This window comes from Lactuca saligna, chromosome 1, assembly GCF_052625555.1.
Source record: "Lactuca saligna cultivar CGN05327 chromosome 1, ASM5262555v1, whole genome shotgun sequence".
Taxonomy (NCBI): domain Eukaryota; kingdom Viridiplantae; phylum Streptophyta; class Magnoliopsida; order Asterales; family Asteraceae; genus Lactuca; species Lactuca saligna.
In genome coordinates this window covers 6,396,509-6,417,532 of record NC_136417.1, presented here as the reverse complement: position 1 = coordinate 6,417,532, position 21,024 = coordinate 6,396,509, and the positions used below count along the sequence as shown (strand labels likewise).

Below are 21,024 nucleotides of genomic sequence, written 5' to 3'. Positions count from 1 at the left end.
ACCAATTTGAAATTGGTTAAATTGGGGGGGGGGGGGGGGGGGGGAGTTATAGACTAGGTTTTAGCTTATGATTGGTAAGACGGTTTGTGTAGCTGATTTGTTGGACATCAGGTAGTTAGATCTAGCTCTTTAATTTAGGTGAGTCTTCTCACTATACTATGTAGGACACTAGGTGCAATGGTATGCTAGACTAGTAGGGTCTTGTTGCTTGTTTATATGCTTACATATTTTGTTGGGCAAGGCTTGTTCGGTTAAACGGGCCCATTGAGCGAGTCTCGTTAGGTCGACACAACTTCTCTATCTTAACTTGTGATTATGAAATTAGTATCAAATTCGCCAAACGAAGTTGGTGTACAATATCTAATAGCTTAAGTAGGACTTCTCATCACCAATTCCATTATTAGAGATGGAATAACTCATTCTAATGGTGAAGTGGTGATACATGATGGGTTTCATAGGTTATCAAAATCATGTAAAGCAGAAAATCCTAACACTTAAGTTCACATGCAATCCATAAAGGATCTATATTTTCTCTAATTCATAGCAACATACTATGAATATCAAGAACCCTAATGAAACCCCAATAATTTCAAGAATCATACAAGAGTTAGGGTTACATACCTTTAGATTTATTATAGCAAATAAATATTTGATCCTTTCATTTGTGTCTTTAGAAAGCAAGCATCAAAAGTATGATGCCTCTAATAGCTCTCTAAAGACAATCTCTCTTATTTTGGAAGAACACCCATAATATATACTCTCATACTTTGACATATGACAAAAATAATCCCTTATAAATCATAATTCCAATATTTGACACCATTTCCCCAAATTCTATGCAGACACCAAAATGTTTCACTTATGGTCCTTCTCTAGCACATTCTATGACATTTAGGTTATACTCATTTAATTTAGTCACACACATTCTCTAAATTTTCTAATTATCCAAATATCACTACTCTGATATTTGTTTTTAATTAGGTAGAATTTCATATATACCCTTATCAAAATATCATATTTGTCTAAAGTAATTTCTAAATACCATATTTATTCTTCATAAAATTTTAAAATACTATATATATATATATATATATATATATATATATATATATATATATATATATATATATATAATTCTTAAACATTAAAATATCATATATGCTCTTCATAAATATCAAAATATCAAATGGTAATATCTAAAATATCATCCATCTACAACATGATAATATTCAACAACAACAAAATCTAAGCAATCAATGTATAAATTCCATGAAAAGAGTTGAAAATAAAGTGTTTTGTTTGTCAAGAGAGCAATATTTCGATAATTTAGAAGTAGATGGTACATTATTATAGATGTAGGGATAATATGGTAAAAAAAAATTATTATAATAAATTTAATATATAATGAATGATTATGAACTATTAAAAAACATTGTAACAAAAAGATTTGGACAAATATGATATTTTAAAGACTTATAAAAGGTACATATGGTGTTAAGAAATTAAGTTGGGTAATTATTATTATTATTATTATTATTACTAATTTCACTTGTTTTATTTATTTATTTAAAATAAAATAAATTAACCCTAAAAATAGGATGTTACATTTATGCCCTCCAGTTATTCATATTGTTTTTTATACTAACTTGAATACTTCAGCATCATATTCTAATATGGGAACTTCTAAAATTTTAAATTGATTAAATGGAACTTATTACATGACGGATTCTAATATGGGAACTTCTAAAATTTTAAATTGATTAAATGGAACTTATTACATGACGGGAAGAGGAAATAAAATAAGCAAATTCATGTAGAATAAACGAGATGGTTTCAACTGCAAATCATTAGGATCCTATATAAGATGTTTTTAGCTTTGTAAGATCACACTGTGATCCTAAGATCCTACCAAAAATGACACAATTATAAGTTTAAATAATGAAAAATATATTTTCTTCGTCCATCACAGTAATTTATGTGTAATTGACCATATGAAACTTATAGCATTAAGCAGAAATTAGAACACGGGACTTCAATCTAAATCCTAAAATCCCATAAAACATGACAATTTCAAGTGTAAATGATAAAATAAAAAAAAATAAAAATAAAAATAAAAAATCTTTCATTTGTTGTCTATGGTTAAAACGTTTCAAAAGGGTAACTTCGTTAGAACATAGTGTATGTTATGTTTACTGTAGTTAGCTATCAACACATCTTTGCAAAAAGATATGAATGTGTATAAGAGATATATTTATCATCATAAACGTTTACATCAATGTATATTATGGTGTTGTATCTGCAAAAGCTACATGATATTGTACATATTGATGTTGTATTTTATCCTATGAATTCAATCTTAAAGCTAAGTAAACTCAAAAATCACAGCACTTATGATTCTACTCGTTTACAGACTTGTCTAGAATCCATAATATAATGAATCATTTGATTGGAAATATAAATATAATTATGAAACGCACCTGCTTAGTCAAGATTCCCCTAATAAATATTCAAGTGCATTGCAAAGTTGTACATATATAAATAATTTTCTTTCTTGAGTTATGTTCTGAAGAGAATGAAGAATGAATCTAATAAAGTATTAATATCAACAGAAGATAATGTGGAATTTGTTGTAAATGAATAAAAAGATAATGGATCAGAAGGGTAACCAACTATTACATTTGTTCTCATTTGGTCACTTTCCTTTTTTTGTACTCAATATACCATCAAACTTGTTTGTGTTCACCATAACCCTTTGACCGGCTATCTCAGGTCAAAAGCCGGTCAAAAGAATTAAGTTGAACACGAACAACAAGTTCGATGGTATATTGAAAAAAAAAAAAAAATCAAATGAAAACAAACGCAACAGTTAGTTACCCCGCAAGAGTGACTTACGCTAAGAGCAAATAGAAACCAAACACATCCATTCATAGTACATGTGCCCATAAAACCGGCCATCCCCAAAAATCATTCACAATTACCAAGTGATCAGCTCAACTCAATAGAAGAATTACATTCAAAATACAACTTCAAACTAACTCAGAAGTCCAAGTAGTTCAATTAAAACAAAAAAAATAATAAAAACTAAATCCACGGCAGCAAATTGCAATATATAAAATAGAAAAAAAAAAAAAAAAAAAGAAATAATCCCAAATGCGACGCAATTGCAAGCCCCTGTACACCAAATCTTGTACTGCATCGGGGAAAAGCAAATCTTGACTTTTTTGTCCTCAGGTCAAAGATAGAGAGAGATAATGCACAACACGATCTGAATTCTAAAAGAATGCATGAAAAATCAAATGAACCCAACCAACCAACTATACTTTATACTTTGAGAGCCTCTCTTTTACAGGTGGCTCCAAAGCCGACATACACTGCTCCCATGCTCCATTCTTCAGCATCTGTCGTATATAATAATAAATCAAATTGTTGGAAATAACAACATATTTTAGTCTTTTTACCTAATAATACCAATAAGTAATGTGAAACATGTTAACAGTAATATTTATTCATTTACCCATAATAGTAATATACTTGCATCGTTTTACCATTAATAACAATATGTAACATATAAGTATACATCCCCCGTGTTTGTATAGCCAAAATGTAAGTAAGTTGCTATTAGGTGTAACAAATGTATAGTAAATTGCTGAGATGAGTAGAGAAATGTAAATAGATTAAAAAAAGTATCAGTGAAAAAAGAGAGATGAAAGATCATACCTGTTTATAACCAAGGAGTACCTGTGAAACATCATTGTGTAGCTCCTCGCTTCTAATTTCCTGCAAGTGTAAGTCAAAATAATATAAGTAGATGCATGGTAATGGTTGAAAAAAAAAAAAAAACTCACATGCCAACTAGCAATGGCTCTACACAAGAAAACAAGTGAACTTAAAGCCCCTGATGGGTTCACTTTGACCTGCAAAGCAACCAAACATAAGTAAGTTTCTGCTTCAAAAGAGTCAAAACCAAACAAAAGCAGATATGCATACCATTGCACAGAGACCTCGAAAAGCATCCTCCTTTTCAATATCATCCCGAATCCTGTTGATATAAAGAAATTATTAAATTTATATGATTTTTAAAAGGAAATGAAAGAAATAAATAAATGAGGTTGGACTCACATGGCTAAAGCAATACACCATGCTTGCATGAAATGCTCCATGTGAGGTGATACAAGCTCAGGACAAACCGATGCAAGTCTACCCAGAGTGATTGCACTATTTTCAATCAGTGACTTATTAAGCCCCTGAGAAATAACATCAACAAACACTAGATGATGATGATGATGATTCAGATAATAAACAAAATCATATAGAAATAAAATGAAGCAATAAAACACAAAACAAATAAATCACCTCTGCGTGTTGAAGGATTGGGACTAAGCATGATATTACTGTCATCACCACTGGAGAAATTTCTTGATTAACCTGAAGCAATTTAAATTTAAAGTTTAATTAGAATCAATTGTTTTTTTATTTTATTTTTTTAAAGATATCTGACAATTTGTGTAATGCAGCACCTTAATTGCAAGCTCCCCAATAGCCCAGCATGCATTGTTTGCCACAGAAATGGTTTCCTTCAGCTTGGGTGTATTCTGCAAGATGTGTAAATTGGTTTTTTTTTAAAAGACATTTGACATTTATAAAAAAAAGACATTTTTGACATTTGACACCATACCAGTTGCTTAGCAGAAACCTCAAGAAACTCAGCCAGGCGAGGGCGCAAATGAATTGGACAAACCTAAAAATTTGAAGTCAACTTTTAATGTGATAAAGGCAACATAAATCATTGTTAACAACTAGGCTTAATGAGATCGGAAATTCCCAAATTACCCTTGCAAGATCTCCGAGCAAGGCAAATGCACTTTGACGGATATCAGAAGAATCATCCAAGCAACATTGCAGAAGGAGATCCCTTAAGTTACTTTGTGAAACCTGTAGAAGAAATAAAATGATCAAAATCCTGTAATTTATGAATATCTGAAATTCATTATGGTGAAAAGTGAATACCAGACTCTCGATTCCACTACCAAGACCTTCGGTGAGTCCAGAGAGAAGATCCAATGAACAAACTACAAATTCTTTGTCAAATTGGACTCCAGCTGTAGCAGGATCAACCTGCAAAAACAATACACCAGATTAATCAGAAGCTGTATATGACATGAGTGATTCATAAAACAATAAAACTTTGTATCTACAACCTTGGCAAGCTGTTGAGTATGGATAATGTCTAGGCATCTCTGGAAAACAGGTTGTGAAAACTGTGCAAATCCACTACCCAATGCCTGAAAGACAATGAAACATGTTATTTTTCTAACAATAAATAATCTGATAACATAACGTATACTTGTTTGTTGTCCAATTTGTAGTGTACGGGTTCTAAATATATGCATACACATAAATTTTTTTGCAGTCGCATCTAAGATATAATTATATTTATCTTTCTGTTTTTTAAAGTTTAATTAATATTTTTTTCAACTTAAAATGTTATATAAAGTGTATTTCAGATGTAAATAAACAATGGAGAATTGAGTGTTTTGTAGGGTTTTTTTAGTTTAGTCTTAATTTTTGTATGTATTAAAAATGGTGCCGGAAAAATATGCCGCCACTTCACCACCACAAACCAGCAGTTTGTTTGAGGTATCAACTTCACCAACCACCAAGCATTATTAAGAATCAATCAAACACCATAAAGATTGGTGAAGGTAGGTAGGCAATCAAAATCTGGATAGGTGGATGGTGTAGTGGAAGATGAAAGAGCCATCCATGTTCAACCAATTAAAAGCAAGCAGGTGGATGGATATGAGCCAATCACATGTCAGGGTAGTAAGTAGATCATGGTCTCCAAAATGGTATGGGAGACATGCTCATGTAATGACACCAAATGCATAGTGGAGACAAGTCCTCAGTGGGAGACAAGCATAGACACATGGAAAGCTCCCATTGGTTCAAAATACTAGGCCATTTTAATGGGATGTTAATGGGGCTCAGGTTTTCAGGCCAAATGAAGAGGATCTCATGGGACACGTGGAACCTACCTTTATTCAAATACCTTATATGGATGATATTTTATTGGAAAGAGATTAGTTTCCCCATAGTTAACTATCACATTCGTAATTTATTGATAAACTGTCCTAAAAGATGTCATGATGAAGGATCAAAGCTTTTTCTTTTTCAAGTTTGATGATGAGCAGGGTATGCTGCATGTTTTGGAGACTGGACCTTTTTTTGGACCGGGCCGGGCTTTATCCAAAGGCCTATTATTTTTTGGTTTTTTATTTAAACACAAACAACCGTTGGGTGGAAGAGTTCTTTTTCATATTTCTTTATCTTTGTTTTACTTTTTGTCTTTTCCTATGTTGTCTTTTCTTATTTCCTATGTATATAATATAAAAATAGTTATCCAAGTATACTTTTGTAATTTTTATATTAATTCAAAATATGCATTTTTTGCAACTTTTTTATAAGTTTTTGTAACTTATAATGTTTACAATTAAACTGATAAGAAACAGAAACAATACCTGTGCTATGGATGTAAAGCACTCCAAAAGTGGGAAAAGATCTTTGTCTGAATTTGAAAGTTGCTGCCATTTTGCAATCAATGGTGGCATCAAAATTTCAAGGTATTTAGGCTGCAAATCACAATCATGTTAACCATGTAAATGAAATCCATTCAAGCTTTAAACTCAAGATAAAACAATGAAGTAAAAGATAATATAAAACATAGCCAAGACCATAAGGCTGCATTTGTTAGATAGGACATGAGGAGGGCATTCACGTCTTTTTCCCAGACGAGAAATCAATAGCAGGTCTCTTGTCCAACATTGTTCCATGTTTTCATGTGGAACAAAAAATTTACAACATTTGTCCAACATCAATATGCATTACCTGATTCAATTCCCCTCCAACTGCATCTGCTAAAGTACCAATGGCATCATAAACAATTCTGAGATTCCTCCTCTACATACACCATGAAAAACATGAAACATCAGATAAAGTGAAACAATGTCTTTGTAAGCAAGATCAACACATGACTCTGAATCAACCTGATATTTCCCAAAGGCGCACATTAGGTGCTGCAGTATGATCTCCAGGCGTGGTCCCAATTCATCAGCAGCTTCCTGAAAGTTAATAATATTTTAAATTATATGTTTCATTTTCCGAATTCAGACCATTGAAGTTATGACTTATTGTTTCCTTAATAACCACCTCTTCAAGAGTTGCAAAAGCTGAGCAAGCAGCCTCCTGCACACGTTTGTTATTATCCAAGATTCTTCTTAGAAGACCTGTCAGAACTTTTTCAAACTGTTCATGTCCCTCTGGATGACCAATGCCCTGAAGCAGAAAACCAAATAACTGATCAACATCTGATTTTCAGAGTACATTGTCTCTAAAGACTCCATATGAGAAATTGAAAATAACATGATGAATTACAAATTCAATGATCCATGTTCAGATAATTTTGAAAATAATGTGATCTCATAAAAGCGAGTGATACACTGATACTATAGTTAAGTATATACGAAAGGATCATTATCATACCTGAACAATAAACTTGCTAAAACGCGAAAGTGTCCAACAAGAAATGCTTCTTATCAAAGGAAACTTATCATCCAAAAGGGGGATGAGGAAGGCTACAATCTGCAACAAAATAATTTTTTTAAACATTGTCAATCTTTCAACTTCAAGAGGACACTAAGAACCATAGAAAAATAAGTCAATGAAAATATATCCTCTATCTGACCAAAGAACATTTGTGCTCGAAAAAGTATATAAATTTTATCATAAATCGTAATACTGATATCAGTTTGTTCATGCATTCAACATCATATAATGCCTTGTATAATCTCAGGTTTAGCAACTATGGAGCTTACCTCTGAGAGATGAGGATAAAGACCATTAATGCAACCTTCTGCTATAGCACCAAGAGCTAAAACTGCAGCCTCCCTCTCTTTCCAGCTTTCATCATCTAACTTGGATAACTTAGCCTACACAGACCATAAAGTTGCATGTTTTTTCATGATTAATAAGCAAACCAATTGCAAACAAATAGCTTAATCAAACAGTTACCTGGACAAAAGGCATTAAAGTTGGAAGAATCTCATCTCCAAACACATTAGAGATTATATCCAAGGCAGCAGCACTGCACTTTCGGAGGTTCCATACATTCACTATGTCATCATCCTATAATTGCATGTACAAAAGTGTCATCAATAACCATTCTTAATCAAAAACCATCACATCAGCTGATTGAGTAAAATTTTAAAAAGAAATATCAACTCTCAGAAAGAAAGATGCCACATACATCATCTTCAGCATCATCGGATCCATGAAAACGTGATGAATGAAAACGTGGCTTCAAATCCTGCATAGCTAATGTAAATAAGAAAATTGTTCAAGAATCATATGCTTTAAGAAGCATATCCTAAAGAGGTCTAAATAGAGACAGAAATCAGAACCTGGTCACGATCTGGAAGAGAGCCATCGTCCTGCAATTATAAATTTAAGTTACGATCTGCAAAAAAAGTAGTCATGTATTCATAATTAAGAAATTCAGTGAAAAGAGTTGACCTCTGCATCAAGTAGTGACTCATCATCCTCAGCATAAGCCATGTTTGTCAATAAAACCTACCAATTACCCATATAACCATGAAACACATAGAGCAAAAGGTATAGACAATACACGAAAAAGAAGAAAAAAATTGCTAAAGAAATGAGGAAGGCTAACATACTGGAATCAGACGTGGCAAGAATGCTCTTAAATTCTCAGGTGGCAATGGAGCTTCACAGTATGCAGACCTACCAATTTAGAATTTTAGAAGGCTACCATAGAAAAGATAAGAAGTATAATAGACAAAAGATCATAGCATCATACTTTAACCAAATTAACTGTTTGACATAACGATTGATAGAGATTAAACTTCATCAAACCATAATTTTAATAATAGTATGAAGCTATTTAAGCATTGTTTCACGACATGAAGCCATGAAATTTCATAAAACTGACATATGTAGCAACTACATTTATTTGGAGCTGTTGTAAACATATAAAAATGGTTGCATAAATCATTTTTAGCATACTCATAATAAATAAAACATGAAAAGTCATGAGTATATGATGCATACTTTAAAAAGATTTAAAGACATGCAGATACAAATCATACGATATACCAATAAGAAAACAATAAAGAGAACAGTAGATGAATAAAATAGATTAAAAAAAAAAAATAGAACACAAAATAAAAGACAAAAGACGAGTAAAGCAAAAAACAAAACTTGAATGCAAGGGCATCATGTCCACTCAAAGAGGAAAACTATGTTTATTCCTTTAAATCATACTAGTAGTTAAAAGTTAATCAAATTTTTTATTAGCTTTGCAAGAAGATAGCAACTTAATAAACATTGCTAGGCAGGGATCATAAAGAGAGATATCCATTCATAACATCTGTACAACAGCCAAGTCCAGTTGTCATTTTCCTCGTGTCTTAACATCCCTTCAACAATTGTTTTAGCACCACATCAAGAGATATTGAGAATTCACAGTAAGCACTTCAAATAAGCAATCACAAACACCCCCTAAAAAGAGAAGGAATGATAATGGTTTAGAGGGCTCAAATAGATAACAGGTTACCAAAATTCGCAGGCTTCAAGTGACACTTCCTCATCAGGATCATTGTTCACTTGTAGCATGTATTCAATAACATTACGCAAATGTGGCTGCAGAGCACAAAATCATGTTGAACAATATGAGATAAGAAAGGGAAAGGTGATTCCAGAATTGTACATGAGCAAAAAATAGAAATGTACACTGAAACACTAATGCAACAAAAGAGCAGCAATATGTGTAAATAATGAATATGGGAAGTAAAAAAGAAAATTAAAACAAAATCCCACCTCAAGGAAAGAAGGACGAACTTCAATTAGCTGAACAAAAGCCGAACAAACCTATCCACCATGTGAGTAATTATTATTAATGATGAAAAGCAGCACTTGATAACTCCAATTCGAACAAAAAACAGAACCAAAAACTCATGAAGCTTATGATTGCAAAACTCATTATAAAGAAAAGATGTATGTTCCACAAAACTGCAGGCTGATCACAGCATAATTGTTCAAGTTTAAGACGCAAAGAAAAGTACAATCATCAAAAGAAAGAAAGAAAGAAACAGTTGTTAGTTCACAAAGATTTGGTATATAAGAACAAGAAAAGTGGCAACATCTAAAATGATTAAAAATTTAGTAAATACCCTTCTGAGCATAGGCTAAAAAGGGTAGATGATTTGATGCCAGGGAGCAGAAATATTTACCAATTTCCGTACTTCTGATGATGGATCATTTGCAAGAACAAACAAACCTTGGAGGTAACTGTCCATAGACATGTACAAAACCTGCAAAAAAGTTTAAGTGTCTGCTGCTTAGTATTTTCTGCAGTGGCAATTTAAGTAATTTAGTCAAAAGTTAAATGTCCAAATAACTTTTACCGGTGGCATCAACATAATGTATTGATTTACAGAACCCAACGCAAGCTTTCTAAGTGTGGCATGTGGAGATTGAAACAACTGTACAAAAAAAAAAAAAAAAAGCACCACTTAAGATCATGAGATATTGAAAAAGAACAAATGTTCAAAAAGAAACAAAAACTAAGTAATCATAATAACAAGAAAAAGGTGTTACCTGGAGTAATCTTGGGAGGAATACATCAATGGGCCTTTCAGATGATCCAGGATTTTCTGCATCCAGCACTTGAGGAATATCTTCACAGATCTGAAATTTATAGCAATTTCAATATGAAAGTGAAATCTTTTCAAAAAAAAAATTAAGATGACATGAAGATGTAGACAAGAGATACCTTAGATAAAGCATCCATGGCACCTTCCATATGGGTTAAGTCACTACTATCCAAGCACTTGACAAGGGTATGCAGCAACTCAGGCCATCCTAAAACACCTCCAAGTTGAACAAGAACACTAATGATGGTTCCAGATGTAGATCTGATCTGTCTATCTGATGCTCCTAAACATGGTAACAGCTCAGCTTTTATGTATTCCTGATTTATTGGAGGCATGGACTTGAATGCAGTTTTAAGATTATTTTTCAGAAGCAATCCAGCTGCCTGTCTGACCTCCACTGGTTTACCCTGTAAATTATACATGTCATATCAACCCAAAGAACACGCATATCAAAGAACTTTCCCCTTCACCTAGTCACTCTTGCAAACAAAAAAATAAACACCATCAATATGAAACCAATAAAGTGATATGGAAAAGGATGACAGATTTAAGGAAGACTATCAAGTATTGTATTCTCTACAAATGCATGGGCATAGCTATCTGCTTTTGTGAATTTCAAGCAAAGTGGTATATAAAGAAAACAGCTATCGGTTTTTTGTTTCATGATAAATTCCTAATGAGTAATTACTGCTAACAATTAACTCACGTCTTAGACAAAAATCCATTATAAGTTGCCTTAAACAACTGCTTGTAAGTATAATCAACTCCTAGTAACCAACAGTTTCATGATAAATTCCTAATGAGTAATTACTGCTAACAATTCACTCACGTCTTAGACAAAAATCCATTATAAGTTGCCTTAAACAACTGCTTGTAAGTACAATCAACTCCTAGTAACCAACAGTTTCCCTTTAAGTATAAACCAACCCAATCGACCTAGATTGCATATGAAAATCCTCGATAAAATTATCATTTATAACCATAATATGAAATATCAAATGCTTAGAGTCTAATAATTTACACCATGTTCGGTTGTTGATTTGTAGTTTTCTGACTTTTGCCCATTGCAACTTTTCAACATAAAAAGACTCTATGGCCAACCTAGTTTTCGGAAACAAGTAGGGAAACCTAAAAGTAGAATTGGAACTAGAAGATAACTTCCTAAAGCTCTGATCAACATAAAAGTCACTTCCAACCAGGAGAGAGCAATACCACTTCAACTTTGGATGAATAGACTCCAGGTTTCAAAAGATTTAGACATAAAGATTCAGTCTTGAAAGTGTATATATATATATATATATATATATATATATATATATATATATATATATATATATATATATATCAGCGACTATACAAATTCCAACTTCTGAACTTTAGTGCTGCTTTTCTAAAATGATCAACAATGAGGAGAGTAATTCCAAAAAGCAGCTTCCATGAATGCTTTTCTCAACATCGTTTTATTTAAGTTCAAGAAGTACAACAAGAAACCCTTACCCCAAGCTAGCGCAGATACTAAAAAATGAACTCAAAATATATCATAAGGCTATAAAACCCAAGCTTATCTAGGGTTCCTAAAACATGAACGGCATCCTTGCACACCTATCTAATGCCAACTTTAATTTATTCCACACGCTGAAAACTCTCTTCCCTGCTTTCCCCAATGTCAAACTTTGTCAACACTCTCCTGCCAATCTCCTCTTGCTACAAAACTCTTGCTCCAACTGGTATATTCAGAAGTCTATGTGCTAACACGTCATAAGATTTCAATTATAGAATTCTAGTTTACTTGGAAAAGATATCAAGTTAAGTACTGCAATCTGGACTACAGTACACGTAAAGTCAGTCTCAAATGATCAAGCATCATCTACAACTGATCACATCAACTAAAAACCCCACCGTATAATTAACTGGACCCCACAAAGTCCGAGGTCTCTATGGCGAACTAGGAGCAAAGAGATGTAATTTAACAGTAGCGAACCTAATCAAACCCTTGATATATCACCAAAAAGTACGAACAAAACCGAAATTACCTCAGCGCGTGCTAGGATGAAGGCGAGGTAATTATTGAAATCGGGAAACTGGGAGTAGTGTTGGAGCTGCTGCCATATCTGTGATTTATCGGAAGAAGGAGATATTTGTTGTTCTAGTAACCCACAGATCTCCTTGAACCCTCCTTCTTGAGGTTGCCATGTAGCCGCCGCCGCCGCCGCCATACTTGATGAGCAAAGGGTTTTTCACTTATTAGCAGGTGCTGATGCTAGATTGTGGGGATGGATAAAGGAGGGAAGGGGTTGAATTTGGTTAACAAAGATGTGAAATTTCTTCGTTTCAGAGATGCTGATGACGACTGCGCTCTGTTCAAATCACGAACAGGGGTTTCGGTTTTTGCCCTTTTCGTGGGGCTGTTCCCATTTTCTCCTCTTGTAATTTTCTTTTATTTTGGTAAACCCGTAATTTTAATAACTACACGAAATTTTTAGCCTAATCACTGAATAACCAAAATGGAAGGACAATATTGACTTTTCTTTAACAAGATTTTAGTAATGGATTTAAGAAGAAAAAAATAATTTAATGGTAATTGAAATTTAGGATGATTTAAGTTATCAAACCAATCAATGACCAACTTCATGTATAAAACTTAAGATTGCTTCAGTTGCAAAAGCACAAAACTAGGAATCAAAATCATGTCAAGCAAAAATATTTAAAAATAAACACGAAAATCTAAATATAAATAAATAAATAAGTTAAGTTGAAACGTAAACAGACACGAATTTATATTAATACGTACATAAAAACAATCTAGTAAGTTTTTTTAAAAATTAACGAACAAAAGTTTCAAATTTACATCGAGAAGTTAATCACCTCGAATTTATATCGAAACATACATAAAACAAACACGTAACAAATTAGTTTTTTTTTTTCTTAACCAATTTTATAAAGTTTAAAATTGACGAGTCAAAGTGACATTTTACAAAATCGATAGGTGGTAACTATAGGAGAATCAAATTATGTATATTAATTTATACTATGAAGGTAAACACCAAAGTTTATAGATTGATGGGATAAAAATGGTATTTTAGAAAGTTCAAAGATGAAAGTATAAAATGACATTTTAAAAATTAGAGGGTGGAAATAGAGTGGTGAAAGTGATCTTTTATAAATTTTAAAGTTAAATAAGTAAAAATGATGTTTTATAAAGTTTAGATATGGAAAGTTGTCATTTTACAAAATATAATAGTAGAAAATGTCACTAACTACAAAATAAAGGCATGAGAAAATCGATGGAAAACTCCACTCACTTTGGTTTTTAGACTAGATATAGTTATTGAATCAAATGTTTAGACTAGATATAGTCATTTTACAAAATATAATAGTAGAAAATGTCACTAATTTATTCCACACGCTGGATTAGATGTTTAAGCTTATAACCATTATTGGTATGTATTCGACCAGATAGTAGTATGGTCCATTTGGGTTGCATGGCATCGGAACAGTTGGATAGACGAAATGAGAAAAATGATACTAGTGATTTATATTAATATATTATAAGTTCTAAAATATTAATATGAAATCATATTATTTAATTAGTATTGATTTATAATTAATTTGAAATTAATTTAGTGATCAAAAGGCAACTAATTAAATATTGACTCTTATATATATATATATATATATATATATATATATATATATATATATATATATATATATATATATATATATATATATGGTGGGCCAAGTTCATTTTGGTTGGGCTAAGCTTGAATGGATAGTCCATGGAGTTTTTAACCCATGGATCCTATGGAAATGAAAGATCATGGGTATTAGGGTTTACATGAATGTAACATTAATCCTCCACACTATATAAAGAGGTCTATGGTTCATGAAATGACAATATTGTGTGAGAAAACAATAGTGGGTCAATTTCAAGTGTGGACCTAAGTATCCTTAATCTCAAGTTATTCCAAGTTGTTTTTGGTGTTATGTAATTCTATTTGAGGTGCAACACTTGGGCACTAAGCTCTTAAAGGTTCAAGACTTCAAGATCCATCAAAAGGTATGTCATCTAACTAGACTTTGTAGTATAGTTACTTTATATTATGCTAGTTAGGATTAAAACCTTAGAATGTTAAATATTTGCATATATAATAGAGAAAACATAGATCCAAGGTTTATATGGTTGCATGTACACCATAGGAGTGTTAGAAAGCTCAAAACCCATCAATGGTATCAAAGCATGGGCTTGTTTTCAATTATACTTGCTGACATGGGCTGAAAATCGAAGTTTATATGTTGTATGGTCAGTTGGCTCACCAATTCCATTAAGAGACTCGATGAATCCATGTGTAATTCATCCAACTCGTCGAGTTGGTTCATGTACTCGACGAGTTGGACCCCCTGACAACATATCTTCGAGTTTTAAGGCTGGAATTGGTCTAGAATTATTACCTTAAACTGTTTTGGATTTATAAAACATGTTTTTGATGTGGTAATGATTATGGTAAACCAATTTCAAGGTTATTATCAAAATTAAGTTTATGTGTGTTTATGTAATTCTTGAAATTGTTGATATGATTGTCCATACACTTATGAGTTATGGTAGATCATACGAATTATTTGCAAATTGTTGTTAGTTAATTCTTGATCTAAATGTGATTTAATGGAGTCCATAATTTGTCCTCAAGTTATGGATCACCAAAAATCATTTCTTTTAAAGATCCATCAAAAAGCCATAGGTTACATAATTGAAAAGTCTTTTTCTCATAAATAGTTTTATGGACTCCATAACTTGTCCTCAAGTTATGGATGTTCAAAAGTTTTTTCATTAAAGTTTTTAAAACCCTAATTAAAGTCATAAGTTATGAAAATCCAAAGGTTTTTTGAATTTTTCAAAACTTTTCCTCGAGTTTTGGAATTTGTAAAGTCTCACACACACTTTAATTTCAAACCCTAGAGTTTTAAAAGTTAAAATTCAACCCTTATACTTTATAGTATTATAAGTTTATATATATATATATATATATATATATATATATATATATATATATATATATATATATATCAAGTTAGTCTTACCGTTAGTAGGCCTCATTCATGAAGTCGGTCCATAAAGGGGGTATAAGGTTACTGCCTACAAAAATGGCAATTTAATGGGTGTTCACTCTCACCTACCGCTTCCTTGACTGGTGGAGGGTCGTTAGTCGAACGAGTTTAACAGGACTCTAATTCCCCCTTTATTATAAGTATAATGATAAATATAAAGTAACTAAACCTTTTATAGATTCTCAATCTTAGTTACTTTTAGGAAAATGTGAATTTGGTGTTAACCCATGAAATTACACTTTTCACTTTGCTTAAGTCGTTAGTAGAGTGTGTGGTTAACCGACACATTAACTTGATTTTAACAAGGTTGGCAAAAGGTGGCTTAAGGTTTATCATAGATCGGTGGAGCGCGTGTGGTTAACCGACACATCGATTAAGTGATAAAAATTAAGAGTACCAAGTATATTTGCGTGGTTATTCACACCTTGTTTTGTGATCCTCGGCATCCCAGTCACAAAACTTGAGAAGGCACAATCGAGATTGAAACATGTCATTGAAAAGTTCAATGAATCTCAAAAGATCTAGGAGTTTCAAACTCAATTAAAACCTACTAAATTATTTCGTTTTCTTAGTGGAAATTGGTGAATCGTCATTCGCCTACCTTCAAATATTTTATAGCTTGGATTACGGCATCCCTCTTCCTAGTTATAAAATACTGTGTTGGGTCACAACCTTAATATTTCATATTGGATGTTCTAATAAGGACTTAAATCAACTAACTTGAATTTCTCCCATTGTAGATAAATATAAATAAGAATATTTGTGAAAAGAAACAAGTCTCTATAAGAGCATTGGGGGTATTGATCAACAAATAGACAACGATTTGACTATAAGGGCTGATTTAGAGTTGCAAACTAATATTTATGTTTACAATTATGGATTCAAATGTTTTTCAGGTAGTTATGCTGACAGAATGAAGGGCTAACTTGACTTTAACACATGTGCATCATTGTTGATTTATAAATTAGGTTTACGTTGATTTTATAATACTATTCAAATTTGGAAAACTATGTGTTACAGTGATTGAACGAATGGGTTTTTATGTTATCATTAGAAAATATATTTTTACAATGTTAGACAAATGGATTTTTTTTTTATTATATTTAGGAACGAATTTTGATAGTATACTCTTTTTTGAGAAAGAAAAATTAGGTTTGAAAATGGGACGTTACACATCATTTCTCACATTATATTCTCGCTTTGATATGTCAATTAACCACACATGCTCCATCAACATAACATAACAAAAAAATATGTGTTTGCATGGGCTTAAGACTCATGTTTTTCTATATTAATAAAATGGAAATTTTGTTTTAATATTTCAATTAATACTTTTAACTTGCAAACACTTATCCTATTAAACCCTTTCGCTAACTCCAATCTCAAAATGCAAATAGGCGGCGGAGGCTGTAAACCTAAGGGCTTTTAAAAACCAACATCACTAGGAGTCGAAGAATCCTCCTTAAACATTACATTGGGTCAACCTACTCTTAGCTTGACTGATAATGTTTCTGCTAAACATATGAGGACATATGTTTATAATAATTTCTTATAAATATAACAATCTTATTATAATATGTAGGCAAATTTAAACATTTTAAATTTCATCTTTTCCTTTTTAAATATTCAAATTTAATTCTCTATTTAAATAATATTCATATTTAAATTCCAATTTAAACAATATTAAAATTTTAATTAATTAAATATTCAGATTTAAAATCTTATTTGAATAACATTTAAAACAAGAGACATTATCCTTGAATTCGAAATATACCAAAAAATCTGAAAACTGAAAATCACGAGGATGCATCGCGCTTGCGATTATCATTTTCTAAATTTTGATTTTTTAAGCATTGCTCATAATTAAAACCTAAAGTCTCTGATACTATTATTGGGTTTTTAATACATCTATACACACTAGATTAGCACAGTGAAATAAACAAATTAATCCATATGTGTACATGTACCTTAGGATCTAGGTTTTACTAATTATAACAATCTACTTTCAAATTCAACTAAAGAAAGATAAGAACACTAACCTCTTGATATTTTTCTTGATAAATCTTGTAATAGATGAATGACCTAATCTAGAATCTCTTTAATGTAGTTAGACCCAAGACTCCAAGAAGCAAATAAGAAAACCCTATGAAGCAGATTTCAAATTTTCTATATCCTTAGAGAGAGGATATAAATTTTGAACTAGGAGAATATGGAGAGAGGGGAGAACGAAATTATGAGAGAAAAATGTTGTAGGGTTTATCCCTAACATCCTATTTATAGGCAACAACTTGAATTCTTAAGTTGATAACATGTCAAGGACAATCCTTATCATTATCCAAACCTATCATATACTAGGATATACACTTAATTTTCATCCAGCTCCTCTTCCAAGAGGATTCTACAATATTCTAATTAATCTCAATGAATTAATTTATATTCCACCTATTTAATTAGTTACCAAATAATTTATAATTAATTTGTTAATTCATAACAAATTAACAACTTATTATTCTCCATCTCCTTATTGCTATCTTTGTCATGAAGGTAATCCAAAAGGACTCTATTATTATTTAAGAATATTACCAATAGTTAATGACCTTGAACACTATCTCCAACACTAACATCAAGGCAATCGTTCATGTCTAAACAATTATTGGAAGCGTAATATGCAATCACATGTAACCTTTTCCCAAATTATACAACATAATTGCTTTTAGTAAAATATTGTCATTATAATTTCACATAATCGTTACAATACCATCATCGTACATGTCCCTTGGTAACCAACATTACTACCCAAAAAACATAAACTAACTAAAACAACATACATCAAACTAACATTAACGAAAAGATCAAACTCATATACCTAACCAACCTAGACCTATCGTAATGAAAATAAGAGAGGTACTTTGGTCAATATTACTACCCACCCACTATAATGACTCTAATTAGCACAATTATCAACAATACCAACTTCATCAATCAAAAACATCATCTTATCTCGTTTCTCAATTTGAATTTAGGCATAAACAAATGCATCACTCTTCAAGGACTTATGCATGTCAAACATCATATCATTGTAGTCTTGATTTAAAAATGATTTTTCAAGCCACGAGAAGTAATCACAACATTTTGTTGGATCCTACAAAAGAATGTGACAAGCTCAAGTTAAATTCTAACTAGGGTTGCAAACGAGCCGAGCCGAGCTCGGGCTAGGCTCATTCATATATTTATAGGCTCAAGGTCGAGCTCGGCTCGTTTCGAGCCCGGCTCGTTTCGAGCCTAGTGGTACGAAGCTCGAGATCAGCTCGTTAATAATTTTACGGGCTCAGGCTCGGTTTGGGTTCGACTCGTCTATGGTATACTTTAATTTCCTAAAATGATATTTATAAAATTGTTATTTATTTTAATATATAAAAATAAAAATAATTTTTTTATTATATATGTAGGCTCGTTTAGGCTTGCGAGCCTAATCGAGCCAAGTAACAGAGGCTCAAGCTCGAGCTCGTTTAGTAAACAAGCCTAATATTAAGCTCAAACTCGGCTTGGGCTTGCTTAGAATCGATCTCGAGTAGCTCACGAGTAGCTTGGCTCGTTTGCACCCCTAATTCCAACCAAAATACCATCTTTATGCTATAAAATACCTTATAATCATGCATCTTTTTAACTTCCGTCGAGAGTTATGGACAACCCATAAAGTTGATAAGTTGGCTTTAACACCATAGCCACACTTCAACCCTTGTGTGATTTTGTTCTTTTGAACACATGTCTTTATGTTGGAGGATGTCGATGAACCATCCATTAAGGAAGAAGATGAGTATACAGGAGAGAATTCTAAAGAGAGAGAGAGAGAGAGAGAGAGAGCCGTTGTAGGCATTTTTAATAAGAAGTTCGATAGTATCTAACTCCCCCAAACTCTTTAACATGTTACTTAAGAAATCAAGGAAACCAAATGAGTAGTTGTTTTTGGAAAATCTTAATAAAACGATAGCAATTAGGGAACAATTATTTTTATGGCTAATTGCAAACAAGGATGTATAAATAGCGTCTTTAATTGCATTAACATTATTCATACACTATACATTGTATTATCCCTTACAACCAAAATACATCTGAAAAATACATCTTATATAAAAATATTTTAACCCTTAAAAAAATACAAAAATAGTCATCATGTAACTTTTACTCTTGTCATTAGGATTGATCATGAGTCATTTTGGTGTAAAACCGCACCCAAACCGATAAGTTCGATTTTTGGGTTTTGAATCCTTTTGGGTTTGGTTTTTGGATGAGTCTATTTTTCGGTTTGGTGGGTCGACTTTTCAGTTTTTCGGGGTTCAACCCATGGGTTGATGGGTTTTGGCTTTTAACCTATTTGCAATAGTTCTAAATAAAATAACAAAAATTTAGTCAAATTTAATACCAAGCAAAAACACTAAAATCAACAAACCAATTTAAAGAAACCAAGAAGGATTAAAAACCACCTAGTTAAAGAAACTAAAAAAGAATAAAAATTAAACTTGTTGATAGGCATTAGGATTAAACATATGTGGTTGGGTCAGTTTCTGTACAGTTTTAAAACCATTGGGTTGATTGAGTTTTAGTGGGTTGTTTTTAATGTGTAAACCAAACCTAAATATATTTTCAGTTTTCAAAAATCTAAACTCAAAATTGATGGTTCGGTGTAACACTTATTTTTCGGAATGGATCGATTAGGGCATTAAGGAGTCAAAGCATAGTTTTTTGGGAAAACTTGGTGTTACGAGGTGCCCAAAGGGTGGTCACGACATGACAAGTCAAAGGCGAAGCATGTTTTAGGGAAGCTTGTCATGACGTGACATGTGTATGGTCATGTCGTGAGGAAGGTTGCAACCCAAGCCCATGATCTTTTAGGGTTTTCTTCGTACTTAAACCCCAGTAACTCTATGTTAGGGTTCATTATGCGCCTCCATCTCTCTCAAACCAAACCCTAACCCTAATCCCATTTGGTGGTTCTTGGCTCATTTTGGTGCTTTTGGTAGCTAAAAGAAGAAGAAGAAGAAGAAAAAGGTGTTCTAGTGTATTGATCTAGCAAGGAAACCTCATCACAGTTCTCTTGTACACATTCTAGACCTTTGTAAGTGTCCAAGATTCAAACGTTATGCTTTTAGGTTGCTAGATCTAAGTCCTTGCCCCAAGTTGAAGTGATAAG

The 21,024-nt window shown here is 32.2% G+C and overlaps 1 protein-coding gene across 1 annotated transcript; it reads right to left on the bottom strand.

The window, feature by feature from the left end:
• Positions 1 to 2,904: 2,904 nt before the first annotated feature.
• Positions 2,905 to 13,153, bottom strand: LOC145040705 (transportin 1). Its single transcript, XM_078988632.1, has 29 exons — positions 12,761 to 13,153; positions 10,847 to 11,134; positions 10,672 to 10,761; positions 10,479 to 10,556; positions 10,305 to 10,385; positions 9,892 to 9,942; positions 9,629 to 9,714; positions 8,730 to 8,796; positions 8,569 to 8,625; positions 8,457 to 8,486; positions 8,303 to 8,362; positions 8,068 to 8,181; positions 7,872 to 7,985; positions 7,540 to 7,638; positions 7,207 to 7,332; positions 7,044 to 7,118; positions 6,886 to 6,957; positions 6,519 to 6,629; positions 5,199 to 5,282; positions 5,008 to 5,115; positions 4,831 to 4,932; positions 4,676 to 4,738; positions 4,518 to 4,592; positions 4,354 to 4,425; positions 4,120 to 4,244; positions 3,988 to 4,039; positions 3,846 to 3,914; positions 3,718 to 3,777; positions 2,905 to 3,398 (listed from the first exon to the last, which is right to left on the bottom strand). The coding sequence occupies exons 1-29, from the start codon at positions 12,941 to 12,943 to the stop codon at positions 3,315 to 3,317; spliced, it is 2,676 nt and encodes an 891-aa protein (XP_078844758.1). The 5' UTR covers positions 12,944 to 13,153; the 3' UTR covers positions 2,905 to 3,314.
• Positions 13,154 to 21,024: the final 7,871 nt, after the last annotated feature.

What these genes read in the sequence shown, in the direction of transcription:
- LOC145040705 (XM_078988632.1), bottom strand. Translation starts at nt 12,943, where the DNA reads ATGGCGGCGGCGGCGGCGGCTACATGGCAACCTCAAGAAGGAGGGTTC. An exon ending in TTTATCCTCATCTCTCAGAG is followed by an intron (nt 7,639 to 7,871) that starts GTAAGCTCCATA and finishes ATTTTGTTGCAG; the next exon opens with ATTGTAGCCTTCCTCATCCC. An exon ending in TGGTGTATTGCTTTAGCCAT is followed by an intron (nt 4,040 to 4,119) that starts GTGAGTCCAACC and finishes TTATATCAACAG; the next exon opens with GATTCGGGATGATATTGAAA.